The sequence below is a fragment of the Propithecus coquereli genome, unplaced genomic scaffold (genome assembly GCF_000956105.1).
Source record: "Propithecus coquereli isolate 6110/MARCELLA unplaced genomic scaffold, Pcoq_1.0 Scaffold88, whole genome shotgun sequence".
NCBI classification, from domain to species: domain Eukaryota; kingdom Metazoa; phylum Chordata; class Mammalia; order Primates; family Indriidae; genus Propithecus; species Propithecus coquereli.
In genome coordinates this window covers 1,388,176-1,406,935 of record NW_012155062.1, presented here as the reverse complement: position 1 = coordinate 1,406,935, position 18,760 = coordinate 1,388,176, and the positions used below count along the sequence as shown (strand labels likewise).

General features: G+C 42.5%; 1 protein-coding gene across 1 annotated transcript in view; it reads right to left on the bottom strand.

Moving 5' to 3' along the window:
- Positions 1–304: 304 nt before the first annotated feature.
- Positions 305–18,760, bottom strand: part of SNX24 (sorting nexin 24) — a 148,985-nt gene continuing 130,529 nt past the window's right edge. The window contains exons 4-7 of the mRNA XM_012664325.1: positions 9,298–9,392; positions 7,497–7,529; positions 6,904–6,968; positions 305–1,427 (exon numbers count right to left, since the gene is read on the bottom strand). Coding sequence (XP_012519779.1) covers positions 1,360–1,427; positions 6,904–6,968; positions 7,497–7,529; positions 9,298–9,392 — 261 coding nt within the window. The 3' untranslated portion in view covers positions 305–1,359. The remainder of the gene's footprint in view (positions 1,428–6,903; positions 6,969–7,496; positions 7,530–9,297; positions 9,393–18,760) is intronic.

Sequence of the window (18,760 nt, the reverse complement as noted above, 5' to 3'; positions counted from 1 at the left end):
TATCTCCAAAGTTTGACTAGTCAGTTAATTTTGGTTGATGACACTTGATTATTTAGTTCTTGCTTGTTTCCAGCATGTATCAATAGCAACAGAATCTAACATAAAACATATCTTTAACAGTTTGCAGTAGGCTTTAAATCTTTATATTGAGACCCTAATCAAAAACCATGACATAGTTCTCAGTTTTGATTTTAAATATTTTTCTCCCACACAGAAACTTATTAAAACTAATAACCATAAATAGGCTAGTTATTAATTGGTTTTCAATGAAATGTCCACATACAGCACATACATACAGGCAGTATATATGCGTTTACCCTTTACTATTCAAAATATGCATGTCTGTCTGATGTACAGTGGAGTTACATCATAAAGGTATTTAACTTACATTAACTAAATGCATGAGGTCAGGAAAAAGGGACCCGTGAGGAAAGCAACACGCGCTCCTGTGGCGACGCTGCCTGTTGATGAATGCAGGCCTTGGGTGGAACCCAGACGCGTGCGTCCACCTGCCGGCCCCTCGCTCGCCGTCAGTCCATGTCTTCCTCCCGCAGGGCAGGCATCTTGCAGGGCCGAGCGTGATTCTAGTGTTCACAGCTATGTGCTTTCCATACAGCATGGCCCCTAAACACCGACGGCTTCATCTGGTCTTCAGATGAAGAAACGCTCTTTTCTTCCAACACTGGAGTAAAAACTGGTCGAGGTGGGCACGCAGATTTCCAATATGACGCCTTTCTAAAGGCTTTCAAGAACCATCCTAATAGCCCACTTTACCTTCTGTGCTGATGGTAGAAGCTAACCCCTGGTATGACGCAACCCCACTGCCATGTAAATTAAAATGCCATCATATTATCATTATAATTTAATTTCCAGTTTAGTTCCTTCCTCACATTGAGCATGGTGTGTTTCTGTGACAGTCTCCTGGTGCCAGTGCTGGCTGAGAAAACCTCCTGGTGAGAAGATCAGTGTGTCATAGGATCTGAACAAAAAAGCTACCGAAGTCCATCAGTCTCAGTATGATTCAGGATATGACTTTCAATTAGCAAATGGTGTGACTGAAGCAGAGGGTGACTTTGTTTTGCTAGGCCCAGCGCTCCCAGGAATCTACTGTGGCCTCCTTTCCATGGGTTTCTACTTCTTAAACACTTGGCCTTAATCTGACCACTGCCCTGGTTTAGTTTCTATTTTTAAAAGCACCATTCTAATGTAAAGGTCCCTGCCCTGAATTAAGCTGGGACTGTGAATTTTACCACTAGCTAGAGCTGTTATGCCATAGAGTTTAGGTTAATTTGGTACGTATCGATTTCCTTGGCCGTGACTTCTAAACTTGCTTCAGCTTCTTGTAGCCATGTAGGATTTCTACCTGGGCTGTAGATGAGGGTAAAATATCCCGTGGAGAACTCCCTCAATAACCACATTTGGAAAATCTGAAAAACAAAAGGAAAAACTGCTTTTCTTATGCACCACAATAAAATATAACTGCATTTTGTAGAACTCGGCAAGGCCAGGCCCATGGTAGCACGCAGGAATCTGCAGCGCTGTGCCGTCTGCCCTGTCGAGGAGGAGCTATCCGTCACGCTGCTCCAGCCTCCCGCCACTCGAGCACACCAGCAGGCGCGGCAGGAATGCGCGGCCAGATTTGTAGCTTATTGATTTAAGGGATGTTCTAATGGTTAATGCTGCTGGGCCCCAGCTCTTTATCTGAATGTTTTCTCACAAGGAAGATGGATTACACTGGCAATTCAATTTCTAACAAAATCTCAATATACTTGAAGGAATTCCAAGATTTCTACTGGGAATACTTCGCTGCAGTTTTTCCATCGTGCTTTACAGCGGCGTTTAGTCCAAGTTGTCCTGAGCATGCTTGTCCTATTATACCAGCTTCTGGAGAGCAGTGAGATGGGGGCCTGTCTTCCGAACTTAAAGGGCAAATTTCTGACAAAAGCCATCCTGCCAAACTCGAACAATCAGCTACATTATTACAGGAGATAAAAAGGAAGCCCAGAGGTGCTGAGTATTTTGTACCACATTCCAGTTATGGAAGCAAGTAAATAAGAATGGGGGACTTGGATGGGAGAACCAATCTGTCTCATGGTTCAGAAGTTTGGTTTCTACACTTCAATCTGTACATAATTATATCTAGGAATTTTTATGCTAGAGCTGAGCATTTTAAATAAATACAGTTATCATATAAGAAAAGTAAGTGGTCCAACATTTTAAGAACAAAGTAACATGTCCGTCCAGGCCCTGTAGAGCACCTACTATGTAAAACCACTAGAAGAGGGTCAGGCCTCAGGGAAGGCAGGAAGGCTCCAGCTGGCGCAGGCAGAGGGAGCTAACTAGCCGGAAGCCTGCGGCAGGAGGGAGCCTGCAGGGTTCAGAGACCTAAACAGAGGCCAGTGTAGCAAGAGGAGGCTGAGTGACGGGTGCGAAGTCACGCCTGAGAAGAATGGACAGGAATTCTGGCTTTATCTAAAATGCAATGAGAAGCTATCGAGGGATTTTAAAGCAGAGTGAGACAGGAAGGAATTGTGTTCCGAAAAGATGATGCTGGCTGTCGGCTGCAGAACGGACTGGACCAAGTTCAACGTGGACACAGGAGATCAGTTCAGAGTCCACAGCAGCAGTTCAAGAGGGAGACCGGCGGCCCATGCAAGATTGTGATGGCAGGAGGGAGGAAGTTCGAGGGCTTTTCCAGAAAGGAAGGACGTGACCTGGTGACAGATCAGATGCGGCCAGTGAGGGAAAAAGCAAAGTCAGGGGAGCCTGCTGGGTTTCCGGCTTCACCACCAGGAGAAGGGGCGGAATGGGAGTGAAAGCAAAGATGGTCGATGCGGTGTGGGACTTGTTGGGTTTGACGCACCCTCAAGACTCTCTGAAGGGGAAGCAAGTAAGTAGCAGGATACAGTGACAAGTCTCCCTCCAACAGTTACGGAGAGGCCTCTGTGTCCTAGATCAGCCACTTAAAAACTGTGTGACCTTAGGTGAGTTATTTAACTTCTCTGTGCCTCCCTCTCCTCAGCTGGGAAATGGATCCCATAATCGTACCCACCTTAGAGGTTACTGTAACGATTGATGAGTGAAACCAAGTGCTCAGACCTGGGCGTGGCACACAGTAAGAACCAGCTATGATTACATAGCAAATACTGGAAATACAAGTAAATAACTGTCCTGGCCCATGCCAGGGAACATGTCATATGCCAGCCGGGGAGACGAGCAGATGAACAAAGTATGTTTTAAAAATAACTCTAATACACGAGTATACAGTTACTTTTGGTTGCTGACATTTGATTTCTTAGTGTATGCCTTTCCCCAGCATGAAGTAACATAGTTTCTCATAAAACATATCTTTAAAAGCATGTAATAGGTCTCACACCTGCATATTTCAAATCCAATCAAAAACAATGATTTGGAGAAGTTAATTTTAATTTCAAATGTATTTCTCCCACATAGAAGCATATTAAAATCAATAGCCATGAATAGAGCTGTTGATTAATTTTCAATAAAATACCCAATAGGACACATTACATGCAAGGAGCACACATGCCTTTATCCTTTGCCATCCAAAATACAAAAGTCTATTTGAAGGTCAGTGAAATTACATCATAAGCATATTTAGCTTAAATGGATTTGATGAAATAAGTTCAGCAAAAAAGGACAAAAAGGAAAATAACATTAAATACTGTGGGTAATTCTACAGCACTGGTAATATGTCAAGTGGTGACAAGAGAAGGGCAAGGAGAAAAATGCAGGGCATAGGGCCAGGGCGGGCCAGGGTGGGCCAGCGAGGAACAGCCCCTGTGAAGGTGCGTCTGGGCAGAGACTTGAACGCAGTGACGTCGCAGATGACCGCGAGAAGGGTGCTCCCAGCAGAGGGAACAGCAAGTGCTAAGGCCCTGAATTTATTGTCTGTCAAGGGCTGAGCATATGCTGGACGCTGGGGATTTAGAGGGTAAATATGAGAGAGCGGGGGGGAGGGAGGGAGAGAGAGAACAAAGACAAGATAGTTTGTGACCATTCCTATGAAGGGAGCACACAGGATGTTCCAACAAAAAGTGAACGGGACGGAGGTGTCTCGTAACCAGCTAGGGATCAACAATAAGACGAGCAAGGCTCTGGGCTCTTCTCCTCATCGTTTCCATTCCACTTTAAACTTTGGATCTTGGCCTCATTATATGCGTGCTTTTACACAACGTCCATTACTGTTTTAATTACTCAGGAAACTGTCCTTGCCTTTGGTTCCCACTAAGAGGTGGTGAGAAGGAATGCGACGCAGGGCAGGCTTTGTTGTTATTTTTGCTGGTTTCCATTTATTTAACAAACATCCACTGTGAACGGGTGGAGAGGCTCACGGAGCCCACCTGATAAGGCTCTCGAAGGCCGCGGCCTGCAGCAGGAGACCCGGCAGGGCAGAGAGCCACCGTGAGTGGCAACAAGGCGGTTCCAGGTGGGGAAACAGCAGGTGCCCCAGGGTTGAGGGGGGAGAGGTTAGCACACCCGAGGCCCAGAGGAATTCCAGTGTGGCTGGGGCAATGTGTGTGGAGTCCCAGTTGAAACGGGAGCCCGGGGCTGGCCACAGAGGGATTTGGAAATGACAGTAAAAGTCTGGGGCTCGCAGGGGAGGGTTGGGATGGAAATACAACATTGCGACTTGGCTGTATCCCGGGGCAGTCACAGCCATGAACAGGGAAGAGACTGTTGGAAAGGAACAGTGAGAAGAGGAGAGGGTTTTTGAGAGCCTTGAGGGAGCTGCCAGAGATTGGAAGAAAAGTGAGAAAGCCAAGGGGAGACAGTGTTTGAAGGAGGGGAAAGTGGTCAACATGTCTAAAGCTGGTGAGAGGCCAAGGGAGATGAGGACGGAAAAATGTCCATAGGGTTTGGCCACACTGAAGTCACTAAGGACACTGGCAAGAGTTGTTTCGAATTTCCCAGAAAAATCAGAACAAAGACCAAAAAGCATACGCTTTTCAATCTGTTAAGAGAGTACTCTCCTGATTTCTGATATTAAAAGCTAAGAGGATAATGTTCGATTATTAGCATTTTACAAGAGGATGATGTTCAATTGTCAGATCTTTAAAGACAAACACTCCTCTGACTTTGTGAGGGGCAGTATATCCGCGAAGATATTTCCATATTCAGTATTCTCTGGAATAATAACTTCAACATCATCTTAGGAGGCTTCATAACACAAAAATGTGATACAAGTAAAGTTTCTCATTAAATTAAATGTTAAAGATTTGCAAGAATATATCATTAGTGTAACACTTCTAAGATGACAGGAATCTGATTCATGAAACTGGGTTGGTCAAAATTCCAACAAAATAGATATGGCGACTGGCCCTCCCATACCTGTTCCATCCTACCCATCAAACCCATGTTCCCCTTTACTCTCAAACAGGAATCCCCTTATTTTGCAAGTCTTCATCCACACTCCATGCTACCAATGAACGATACCTACTCTTACCCTTTCTAACTCAAGACATTTACTTCTGATATTCCTTCCCAGAAAGTTCCTCCTGTTCATTGCTGCAAGCCAGGTGCAGAGCACACAGTAGGGGCTGCTCAATAAGCTGGGGGAATTGGATTTAAGGTGACAAAATATCTTCCCTCTTCCATCAAGTATACTGGCTGTTCTCGTCTACGGTGATCACGGCACTGTCTATACTTCTGCAGGAATTTGAATCGGATGCATTAAGTATCTCCATTTTTAAAAGATAATACTTTATAAAACACTGCCTATTTAATCTAGACCAGGTTGCATCATGAATATTTGTTAAATATAACATTTTAACATAACATCAACTAATATAACATACATATTTGTTAAACATGGGGAGCAAATGCTATCACTGCAAAGATCTTATAGGAAAAACACTGTGAGATCGTATTCTTATATAGCAAAGGTAGCTCTCTCTGATCAGGGTACTAGGAAAGGTTCCTCAATAGAGGAGGGCTGTGTCCCAGCCACCCTTCTTTAAACTGGCAGCTAGCTAAGTGGGTGGTCTGAGTACTTACATCCTTGCCACAGTCTCTTTTCTCTTGCTGGTGATAAAGTTTAATTGTCAGAAACAGGAATGATTTCAGTGGATCATCTATCCATTGCTATTTAGTGGCTCTCAGAAACAAAGGCTGAAAATTCATCATATGCAAAGAGCACAGAAGGAGAACTCAGGCTATGAGGGGTCCATCCATCAGCCATCCGACCCTGGACAAGTCAGGGACTGCCCTGAGCCCTAATTTTCTCATTCAGCCAATGATAATACCTGCCCTGCCTAGTGCATAAGATTGTTAAGAAAATTAAATGAGATAATGTCTGAGAACATACTCAGAAAGAGCTGCATAAGAGGGCACTTTCAGAGGGTCTTGAGGAATTTGAATTTCTTGGCACAGAGAAAGGCCTCAGGCTAAAATATTGATTACAGTTACAGTTAAATCAATTAATTGTATTTAAAATATACAAGTTTTAAAAATGTATAGTTCACTATCAAAGACATTGTAATCTAAATGGAAACAAAGATACACCTGTGATGTGCATACACTGCTTTTTGGAAAGGGGCTTTTTAAAAAAAGATTAGAGGCTTGAATTTGAATTCTGGCATCTGGACAAAAACAAGCAGAGGCCAAAATAACACTACCAAAAAAATTAAAGATCGTAAATATCTTTCCCCCTTATTACTCTAATTCAAAATAGCCTGGTAAGAGAGAGAGAAAAATTACATTTCCTCCTGAAAGGCTGGCCCCAATTAAAATTCTAAATGTCTCTTACACCAAGAGCACTGGTTTATTGGCAGATTATTAAGCCTTGGACCAATGTCACTCTGTTAGACCTGTATTAAAAACGTGGTTTATGCGGTGCAGGGTCAGATCAGTAAAGAGCTGTTAGCAGATGACAGGTTTGATTACCGCTGGCTGCAGGCAAGACGTATGGATCCCTGAGGAACAGCAGCACAGGCTGGTGGGACAGTTTGCTGGAAAGGTCAAGAACAGGCATGTCAGCATCAGGGGACGACGGTAAACAGAAAACACTACAAACTAGCTTTGAGGGGATCAAACTGCTGTGCGGGGATGTCTCGAGGTTTATGCATCTAACAGTGTGGGTGAATAATAGAATAATAGCAAACAGTTAGAGAGAGCAAACTAGCACTGTACTCCCCTTCCAAACCTCTCTTTGTGGAATTTGAAGCAGATAAACTATCCAGACAATAAATCATGGCTGCAAAGTGCTTTCTTAAAAATCTTGTAATACGATTACAGATAAAACATTCTTATTACTTGTGTGAAACAAGGTAGGGCTCTAACTCCTTCACTCTTAATTATAACTCGTTATTTCTCTAAGACCCTTTCAAATATTTATAATGTTAAAACCAATTTCATAACAAAGGTTTTCAAGAAAAACATGACCTGAAACACTTACACTGTGGGTGCCTGAACATTTACAAGACCACCGTCCTATCCCTGGTCTGTACAACCCCTGCTTGACTGGTGTTAGTTCTTACCTTGACTCTTCAGACTCTGTCTCATCAAAAGATCTAGAATTTTTGTAAAAGGGAAAAAAGAAGAAAAAGACTACATAAGCTGGGTCAATGTTTATGCCAACAAAGGAAAAAATAGCCAGTATTCTTAGAGCACTGAATTGGGAAACATTAAAAAAAAAAAGAGTTGTGAGTTTTCACTGAGCCGCAGAATGGCTCATGTCTCACCCTAAGGAATCTTTAGACTGGGATATTCTTGGGTTACATTTTCCTGAAGATCACTTAAAAATCTCAATGTTTGGCTGGGCGCGGTGGCTCACGCCTGTAATCCTAGCACTCTGGGAGGCCGAGGCGGGTGGATCACTCAAGGTCAGGAGTTCGAGACCAGCCTGAGCAAGAGCGAGACCTCGTCTCTACTAAAAAATAGAAAGAAATGATCTGGACAACTAAAAACATATATATATAGAAAAAATTAGCCGGGCGTGGTGGCGCATGCCTGTAGTCCCAGCTACTCGGGAGGCTGAGGCAGGAGGATTGCTTGAGCCCAGGAGTTTGAGGTTGCTGTCAGCTAGGCTGATGCCACGGCACTCACTCTAGCCCGGGCAACTAAGCGAGACTCTGTCTCAAAAAAAAAAAAAAAAAAAATCCCAATGTTTTATTACTACTTTGGGGCTTGTATAGTGGAGAAAAGATTCGCTCGCTGCCATTGCTTATATTTCTTCTAAAAACCACATAAACATATATGAAGCCTAACCTTCCAGTAAATGCAGACAAGTAGGAACAGGACACACTGAGCACACAGATTATTTAGGAAGTATAGTGTCTAATTCATGCTCTGGGGTGAGCGGGACATCATGGCCCCGAGTCAACAGCGCCGGTGCGGAGCACACAGGTGTTCGCAGCCTGTCATCCAGCAGACAGCTGGGCTTTAATGTGACTTTGGGAGTGGTCTGCAGGATGCTCTTGTAGTCAGTGTGGCTCCTCTAGGCGGGTCTGGAGGCAGTGAGAAAATAGGTAAAACCCTCTTCCCTGTTTGGGTTTTCAGAGAGTTTGTGATGACTTGTTTTTCCTTAAATGGGTTTACTATGCCAAGGATGCTGCTGACAACGGCCTCTGAGGCTAGCTCAGCCCAAGTCATGTATCCATTGCTGGGCAAGTGCTTGTTTCAGAGTTAATTCTTTGGGTGGTCTTTTCCCGATTGCTGGTGACATCAAAGCTCTGGTTCCTTGGTAGATAGAGATTAGGATCTGCCATTCTGGCATTAGAAGTTCCTGAGGGAGAGGCAGTGGAGGAAGAGGGCTCTTGCTGGAAGTCCTGGGTTCTGCCAGCTACAAGGCAAGAGATCTTAGGAAAGGCTCTTAATTCTTGTGTCTGTTTGCTCTGCTACAAAATGAGGGGAGTTAGATCAAATCATTTCTAAGGTCATTTATAGATTCCAAATTATATGAGTATATGTGCCAAGAAGATACGGACTTTGCTTGAGTATCAACAGATAAACAAATCAGACCCTAAACAGGCTACCTATACCCATAATTCCCACCATGTAACATCACTCTACGTAACAGCATAATTTAAAAGGTTGATTCCTTAAGTCTAAACATGAGTTACTGAGCCTCGGCCCCTTGGCCAAGACAGGGATGAGGACTTCAGAGGAATCCCTTTGAGCACAAGCAGGGGGCGAGCAAGCGCTGTCCCAGCCAACAGAATGGGCACGGCCAGGCCGGCCCTTCTGGCACCACTCTGGGCTATTTGTCAGGCCACCTGGTAATCGGTTATTGAAGAGTGACTTAAAATATGCGTCTAATATGTAAACGACGGTTCTTACCCACAACTTTCTGCCTTTGGTAGAGAGGGCAAGTGTCGCACATTTAGAAAATCAAGGAACAGTTTGGGAAGTTCTTCATTTTCTAAAATGACAGCCTGTGAAAACAGAAAACAGAATTAGAAACTGGAGTGAAGTTTGCTAGGCGATCAATCAAACGAACTATTTCGAAAAGTCATAACCGTCCATCAAAGTTCTTGCCAGCAACATTCCTCACAATCAATACGAGGAGTGGTCCCCATGTCGCCCACCAAGGGCTCGGGCTGACACACATGCTGTGCAGTGCCAGCAAATGCTGCATTTTATCTCCTTTCATTCAGCCAGCACCTACAGAGCACCTACTGCATGCCAGATGCTGACTAGGGGACAAGACAGTGGGGAACCAGTTAGATATGGTCCCTGCCTTCATGGAGATTCTAAGCCAGAGTGAGTATTTCAAAACCTGGAAACAGCAACAATACTGCTAAGATGTGTAAGTCAAATTTTCCTTACTGAGTGCTACAGTGGTCTGGGTGTGTGCGTGTGTGTGTGTGTGTGTGTGTGTGTGTGTGTGTGTGTCTGCGCCCACAGGAGACCACTGCTGATTAGGAAATACTATAAATGGTTTTTCTAACTGGAAGATTTAGTCAAGACCCCTCAGCTATCACCTGTTTCGGCATTAGGATCAAATGACATTTATTGCCATTTGGACAGCTCCACTTAAAGGGTCAGTAACAACTTTACCGCTGAAGTGTAAATCAGTGTATATACTGAAAAAAATCTATAGAGCTCTTCCATTTAGGGAGCTCTGCTCGATAGTTGGCATAACGGCATAACCACCTCAGTACTCAGAGATCCAAATACGCAGTTTCGAGGAGAAATCTGATGGAGAGCTACTGGGTCCACTTTCATATCTATGTATTTTAAACAATCTGGCAGAGTGTGTGAGCTGATTGCACATTTGCCACCTCCCTCTCTCCTTTTTTCCAAAGACAACATGAGAAAAGCATCAAAGAGTATATGAGAATCTCTCAAATTAACGTAACTATTCTTAAGGGTCATTTTTTTATAACTTCACATGGGTAAGTTTTGTCCACTGAGCACATGTTGTTTGAAGAGCAATGAGAATTGAATGATATTGCAATATCATTCACACAGCCGTTCAGGAACATTGCAAGCTCATGCACAAGTAACAAAAGCAAGGTCCAAATGATCTGTATCTTGTGTATACTCAGTTCTATATAACATCTTGTTTTTAGTCATGGTTTACATACTGAGTTGCCCCATTTCTCACCAGGTTTTGGAATATTGTCACCTGGTTCAGGACATATAAACGGGGTGAGTGACTGCCCAGGCTGCCAGTCCTCCCAGGGTGCCCTCTGTTCCACACTAGCGCACAGCCCTCTTGCCGACCTGTCCTAGGGAGGCTCATCCCGACAGCCAGATCTACAGGGGGCTGCTACTGTTCCTGACATAGCCCACCGTACCTACTGAGGCTTAAGGAATAAAAGAGAGAAGAAAAGTGGGGGTTACACATTATTCATTAAATAAATATTTACTGGGCATCTATTATGTCAGGCACTGGGATATGGTGGTGAATACAACTGGTCCACTGGAACATGGGCTGGTGGAGAAAACTAGTGATAAACGAGTAAATATACACACAAAACAACAACCTGAACTTGCCTTAGAATATACTGATACAGATACATACATTCTCTAAGTGTTTTCCCATCCATCCATCCCTCCCTGTGTGTGTGTGCGTGTGTGTTTACTTTTTTCCTGATTATAAAAATAGAAAAATGAAAAGTTTAGAAAAGAAAGAGAAAACAAATGCTTCTTCCCAGAAGCATAATTTCATTACTATTTCGGTTGAATTTCCTTAAATCATTTCACCTTCATCTAAATTTTTAGCTACCCAAGGAAATTTTTTGGGTGACCAGAGGTCATGATTTCCGTGCTCAGAACTCAGAAAGTTCTAAGAATCATCACACATATAAAACTCCAAGGTATTTTCATTATGATACAAGTTTCAATGATTATCCAGTTTTTCTAGATATCTGTTCAAGAGGATGATATAATACCTACTTGAATAATAAAGCTTAATGTTGTAACAAATATAGACCTCTTCCCCCAGGCAATAGTTTTAACTATCTGTACAAGTGGTAGCTTTCAGATTTTAAAAAAGAATGGGGGAGGGTATAACATTCTTATCTCCACCCCCACCTTTTTAAAATAAATTAAATCAATAACAAGTGTGGGACACTTTTAATGACCCGAACTACTTAATTTCCAGGATCTTTAGACATGTCATCCATCACGGCAGTATGGAGGAAGACATCTCTTGAGTGTTCAGGGGGTTACTTTGGTTTTATTAATGCAAGATTTAGGGAATTTTAACAAGGTGAATTGTTTATTTGCCTTGACAGATTGGCTTACAATGCACTGGCTACATCTACGGCATGATCATTAATGACAAAAGACAGGCAAAAAGCTGTTTACACTGCAACACAGGGACAGGAATTAATCCTGCTCAGCCTCTGCAAACAGGGTTCTCCAAATAGATGATCACATCGCTTTACGTAAGCTATACTGGCAAAAAGGAATATAGAGAACTCCAGAAATTTGTACTGATTTTTTGCTAAATTTTCACTGAATATTCTCAAATAGTATTTTCCATAGAACAATGACCAGTATGCATTTTAGCATTTAGTTATAAAGAAGGCAGCACTGGGAGTTAGTTACGCCTTCAGTTATGTGGACAGGACTGTTTCCCAAACCCTCTTTAAAAGCTTATAAGAAAAGATTAATACTTTATTCCAAACAGAGATGAAGTGTAATACCGTAGAATGTACCTATGTTAACATATCATGTACAAGTGAAACGACTGTCGTCAATTAGTGCGGACATACAAAAGAGGAGTTAAATCGGCTCAACCGAATCTTTCTGTTCATAAACACATGATCTCATTCACCAGACGCTGAGCAGCGACGTGGGGCCTCACCACATTCCATTCACCTCTTCTTCTGTTTCTTGAGAAGCTTTTGCTCGGGAGGAACCGCCCCTTCTTGAAGCTGCACCCTGGGTCACCTCATATACTTTGGACCCTAGTCTGGTTTAAATCACCTAACTTTATTCAACAGATAAGCTCTTAATTTTTAAAAACAAACCACAGTTTTGAATATCAAATCCTACTTCCCCATGGTTTTAGATTGTTTATCTTGATTTTTGATGAATCTTCAATGGTTAATCATTTTCATTCTTCAGAGAGGCTGTGTGGTATAGGAGGTATCTGGGCTTTAGAGAAAGACCTGGGTTTGAATCCCTTCTCCGTCTACCTTAAGGGTGGTTGTGAGGATTACATGAGATGTCTCCAAGAGTCCGTGAATACAGTTAGCATTCAATAGGTGTTAATTCTCTTTCCTTTGAGTATTTTTGTTATATTGATTCTCGACAACCTATTTCATTCATTGTGGAAGTTGAGATTTTTGTCCATCTGGTGAACAGAGCTTCTTAGCCCTCTATAATTCAGGGATTCTTTTGAAAATCAGATAAAAGCTGAGTATGTGCTTGCCAGAAAACACACACACGTATAATTGTGCTTTAGTGGCAGGAGGTCCACAGGCCCCTGATAGCCCAGCCCAGGACACCTGCTTTTAGCTCAGACCTGGCAGCAACACTGCTCGGCCTGCTTTTCTTTGGCCTGGAGCCCAGCGCACTGGTGGGCCTGGGCCTGGGCCCCCAAAGGGCACGCTGGCCGTCTTGTTTCACTCTCTCCCTCTTTTTCAATTAGAACCCGCTGGAGGGTGTGCTGCCTCATTATTAGAATTCGTTAATGCTTTCAGCTCTGCGCTGAGGTTGAAAATACTTGTCTGGCAGTGACACTACCACGGTAAAGGATTCTGTCTGATTAGACCAAAATCTACTGCTGCGCCGGCTCTAGAAAGTAATTCCTATTCATGGCTTCTGTGTGCTCTATATACCACTTGAAAATGCAACAATCAGTGGTGTGGAGGGTTCCCAAAGCTAACAAAATATTAGGGGAAACTCTATCGCTGCTGGGTCAGAGTCGAGCTGGTGGAGCTCTCGTGTGCTGCACCTGGCACGAGGGGGCATTTCGAACTGCAGGGTGGCAACGGGTCCCAGCCCCAGTGCTTCCTGACTGACGGCCTGATGGCTCAGTTCTGGCCCTGCTCATCCCACTCCTGGAGGCAAGTGGCACACATGGTCCAGCAACTAGTTTATGCAGTAAAACATCAGAGTTCAAAATGGAAGTGATAAGTTGGAGAAAGAGCTAGAAATAAATCTCATTACATTTTACAGGTATAGGTACCGAATGAGACATTGTAAGAGGCAGAATTATCCAGATGGAGAGTAGCTGTTTAACACAGGGGTCGGGGGTCTCAAGTGGTAAGTCACCAAGAAGTGCTGCTTCCACGAGGTGTCAAATAAGCTGAACAATCCTCTTACCCCACTTGCTGCAATGTTATCAAGCCCCCCGCCTCCCAAAAAAGAGAAATAAGAATAAACCCAGGAAGAGCTAGAGGCAAGCAATGAAAACAATTAAAAGATTTCAAAATAGTTTCCATAAAAAGAGGTCATCCAACAGCGGGTACCAAGCACAGAGTGTGGCAGTGGAGGGACAAGGGGACAGTGAACAAGTTAACTAACGGTTCTGTTAAGGAAGGTGGTGGCTGGTTAGCCAGCATTTTCAGAGCTGCTGGAATAAGAAGAAAGTATTGTCATAACCAGCAGGGAAGGAGTCTATCTTTAGATTGAAGCCAGTGCAATAAACTAGCAAAAGTGGCACAGGTATGGGAAGAGTAGGCATCAAAGAGTGTCTAAATACTCCGGGTTCTTTAATACACATGCAGATTGGAGATGCTGCAGAATTAACAGAAAAATGCACTAAAAAAATTTCTACCCAACTGGTCACTTAAGAATATATGTAGATGAGGCCATTGAGGTGGCTCACACCTGTAATCCTAGCACTCTGGGAGGCCGGGGCGGGAGGATCGCTTGAAGCTAGAAGTTTAAGACCAGTCTGAGCCAGACTGAGACCCCGTTGTTACTAAAAATAGAAAAATTAGCCCAGCCTTGTGGCGTACGCTTGTAGTCCCAGCTACTCGGGAGGCAGAGACAGGAGGATCCCTCGAACCCAGGAGTTTGAGGTTGCTGTGAGCTAGGATGACGCCATGGCACTCTACCAGGGCAACAGAGTGAGACTCTGTCTCAAAAAAAAAAAAAAGGAAATTGAACCTCACTTCCCCCCCACTTGTTAAGAAAAAGAGAGAGAGATGAAAAAGAAAAAGAATGTATGCAGACTAAAAATCAGGTTATTAATAAGACGCACAAAGGAAACGGGGTTAAATCAAAGAACTACAACAAGTGTGTGATATATTGTGTGACCTACTTTGATATTACTACACCCAACTGTGATAAACATTAAAGTGAGTGGCTGATGTATTTTATAAAAAACAAAAATGTTATTTTTATTTATAGAATGTTACTCAAAAGAATAAATGATTTCCCTTAAAATAAACCCGACAGTCCTTCAGAAATATCATTCTAAAAGACGAATGGGAAATCTTACACTCTATGAAAGCATTCACAAAAAACTGCCTGAATGGGGCAGAAAAACAACAGCATTGCTACCAGCAGCCCCTGCAAGCTCAGTGTTTACTCCAGGAGAAATGTCCTTTTTATTGAAAAGGTGCAATTATCATCATGCAACACAAATCACAAAATCCCAATTTTTCTACCTTATCAGCTTTATAAAATCATGTTCCCAAAGGATTCCATTGATTAGTTGCACATGTTCTTTCTGTGACATCCCAAATACTTAATTGTCAGTTATCTTTTCTTCTTCAGTAAGTAAAACGTAGTCACAAAATTACAGAGGGACTTGTTCTGCCTTAACCTTCGCGAGATGCCATCATGCAGCAGAAAACACTGGTAAAATATCACAGGATAACGCTGTCCAACAAGGGAGACATATAAACACTGTAATGATTTCCCACGAGTTTCCATTTGAGAAAATTGTCACTAAGGCGAGCATGAACGGTGACACATCTCCACCGAGGACACGGTGAAATCGAACGCTGGCATTCTAGTTAGGTCCAAACCTACCCGGCAGCCAATTATAACGGCAGTGGAACATCTTGTTGAAAACTTGGACAAGACCACTTGCTAACCTTCCAAGATCACTGCACAAAGCTGTGTTGTTTTCGCTGATTTGATCCTTTTAGTCCCTTTTCAAGACATTAGACACACATGCACACAGTTCTTCCCATTGTCTATCAAGCTTGCTTTAAACTGTAGGGAACTTCTCTGTCACAAAAGCCAGGGCACTGAACTAAGTCAGGAGCTTTACGAGAGTCCTTTAAGCCCTTTTCCCATTCCATCTGGTTCGGTTTGAAATGCCCAATTGTTAGGGTGACAGAGTTCACCACGACAGTTTTTCCTCTCTTCACCAGCAAAGATGCTTCACACCATATCAGCTTCAGAGGTGCGGCTAAGAACCGGGAGGGAGAAAAATCGATCCCTCCTCACTGCAGTAAGTGGCCGCAGTGTCACTGTCCTCTGGGACCCAAACCCACTAGCTCACCGATGCTTTGCAGTCCTGTCTTCTACTTACCCACCTCCCTGCACTTGGTCACAATTTTACAAAATGAGCCACAGTCAGGTTAGCAAAGGAACATGTGTTAAAAAAAAAAAAAAAAAAAAGCCAGCCAATGGACAGATCCAAGAAGGATCATGATCACCTGAAAAATAAAAATCAGACATGCTTCTGAAGAACCCACTGCACATGCAACCTTCTTTCCGTGTGTGACACCATTCCTAAGACCTGTCTACCCCGTGCCTTGGTAAAAACTGCAATACTCGTGGAATTTAAACAGACATCTGTTATGGTTCCACAGGGCTTTACAGACTATCTTGCAAGAAATCCAAGGACCTGCAATAAAAGCTGAATGATGAAAAGGGTCTACTTAAAACAGCAAAGAATCTGTGCAAAGAAACAATCTAATTTGACTTCAGAAGATTTGAAAGAAAGAAGTATTATTTCTGATAATGTGGCTAAAAGGACAAAACTAACCACAGAACAAAAGAAAGTGGAAAATCTATCATCTTTGGAGCTATTTTAACATCAAAACTTATGCTCTGTGTTTTTCTGGACTATCTATTCATATAAAAATATTTATTCAGCACCTACTAAGTACAAGCATGGTGCTAGGGACACAATGGTTAGCCAAACATGGTCCTGCCCACCGGCCTTATGGTCTAGTGGGGAAGATAGATGTTATTCAAATAATTACAGTAATGGTGTAAAATTATAAACTGATTTAGTACCTTGAAGGCAGGTAGCTAGCTTCCCTGATCGTTAGTAACCTGTGGGATGAAGGACAGCTCCCCTGGGGAAGTGAGCCTTGAGCTGGGAGCTGAATGAGTGAGTTAGGGAAAAGGGAGTAGGATATTCCAAACACAGCACAATTTGTTCAAAGGCCTAAGAAAGGTAGAAGCATGACATTAGAAGAACTGAAAGAAGGCCAGAGAAAATAATGAAGCTAAGCGATGAGATGGGAGAACCTGGGCTGGAGAGGTCGGGCAGGGCCCCAGGGCCATGTGAAGGATTTTGTTTTTTCTCTTCTGTGGATTTGGGGGGCCACCACGTGATATTATGTGAGTGGGTGGGAGGTGGGCATCTAGGTGTACATGACATGATGTAATTCGTATTTTGACTGTAACTGGAACAGCAGCAGTGTTCCTCAGATGGAGTGACCACGCATTAAATTCTCTCTTTGGCTGTCTCTAAACTGCTTCTTAACTAACCCATCAAGGTAATTTCAATGACTATACTTTTTATTTCACATTTGGTTCCTTTTCAATCTGCCTGTTGTATTTTTCTTAGATTCTTGATCTTATGTCTTCAATTATTTTAAACATTTTTATATTTTGGTTCCCATTAAATTGTTCTTTTATTAATACTTGAAGTTCTTAGGATCTAATCCTGCTGTTTTTTGAGACTGTTGACTCTCACTCATAGCTGTTTACTTTCTTCTGTGTTTTGCAGTTTTTGGTTCACGAGCTCATGTTCAGCAGGACTTTATCTGTGGGAATCCACTGTAGGCCAGGTTCAAGGTATGTCCTCCCTGAGAACTTTTGCTTCTGTTCTTAGGAAGCAGAGCTCTGGTTGGGATCCTACAGATATAATAATCCTTGAGCAATGACTACATTAATTTTCTAGGCTGGGGCTTCTGAGACCATGTAGGTACTGAAAATATAAATTCTAAACTCACAGGAAACATGGTTAGGAAGCATTAGGGAACCTGTTCATGCTCAGTGATTTTTCACAGGCCAGTTGTCTCTAAAGTGGATTACAGATATGTGGAGAGTTAAGCAAGATCATTAATTGTGACTCAGGAAAAAAATATCAGAGCTTCTATTTTTACTTATTTTTAATTAAAAAAAGATACCTATTTTTTATAATTTTTAATGTATCAATTTATAGTAGGGTATAGGTGAAATTTATTATTAAATATGCATATAATAGAATATTATGCTCAAACATTTTTTATTCATAAGGATGTACAGTCCTAGACCAGCAGACTATGCTTCTGACTATAGTGTAGTAAAGAGTTTATAATAGCCACTAAGGTCCAATCTATCCAAATAATACTACTTGAAATAGTCTATTTTATTTTCTATTTTTTTTTTTTTTTGAGACAGGGTCTTGCTCTGTTGCCCAGGCTGGAGTGCAGTGGCGTGATTATAGCTCACTGTAGCCTTGAATTCCTGGACTCAAGTGATCTTCCCACCTCAGTCTCCCCAGTAGCTAAGATTACAGGAACATGCCACTATGCCTGGTGAATTTTTAAATTTTTTGTAGAGTTGGGTCTCGCTATGCTGCCCAGGCTGGTCTCAAGTGACCCTCCTGCCTCAGCCTCTCAAAGCACTGAGATTACAGGTATGAGCCACCGCACCCATCTGAAACAGTCTATTTTATCTGTATTTACCCTAAGGTAAATATGTGAGGGTGCAGCTATATTACTGGGAATGCCTTTCCTACCTCTTTTCATTTCAAAATATTAAGGGAGTACAAATGTTTTTGGTTACATGGATTGCTTTTGTAATGCTTGAGTCATAGCTATAGGTATGCCCATCACCCAGATAGTGTTCATTGTACCCATTAGGTAGGTTTTTGCCCCTCCCCTTCTACCCCCTCCTCACTGCTTGATTTCCACTGAGTTTACTTTCCCTAAACCCTCAAGTTGGGCTACATTATCTTTTTTGTGAATAACAGAATCACTTTATGTGATGTAATGATTAATACTGGGTTGAATCACTATCAGAGAAATTCAAATTAAAACCACAAAGAGATACTATCTTACTCTAATCAGAATGGCCATTATTAAAAACTCAAAAAACAGTGGATATTGACATGGATACAGTGAAAAGGGAACACATATACACTGTTGGTGGGAATGTA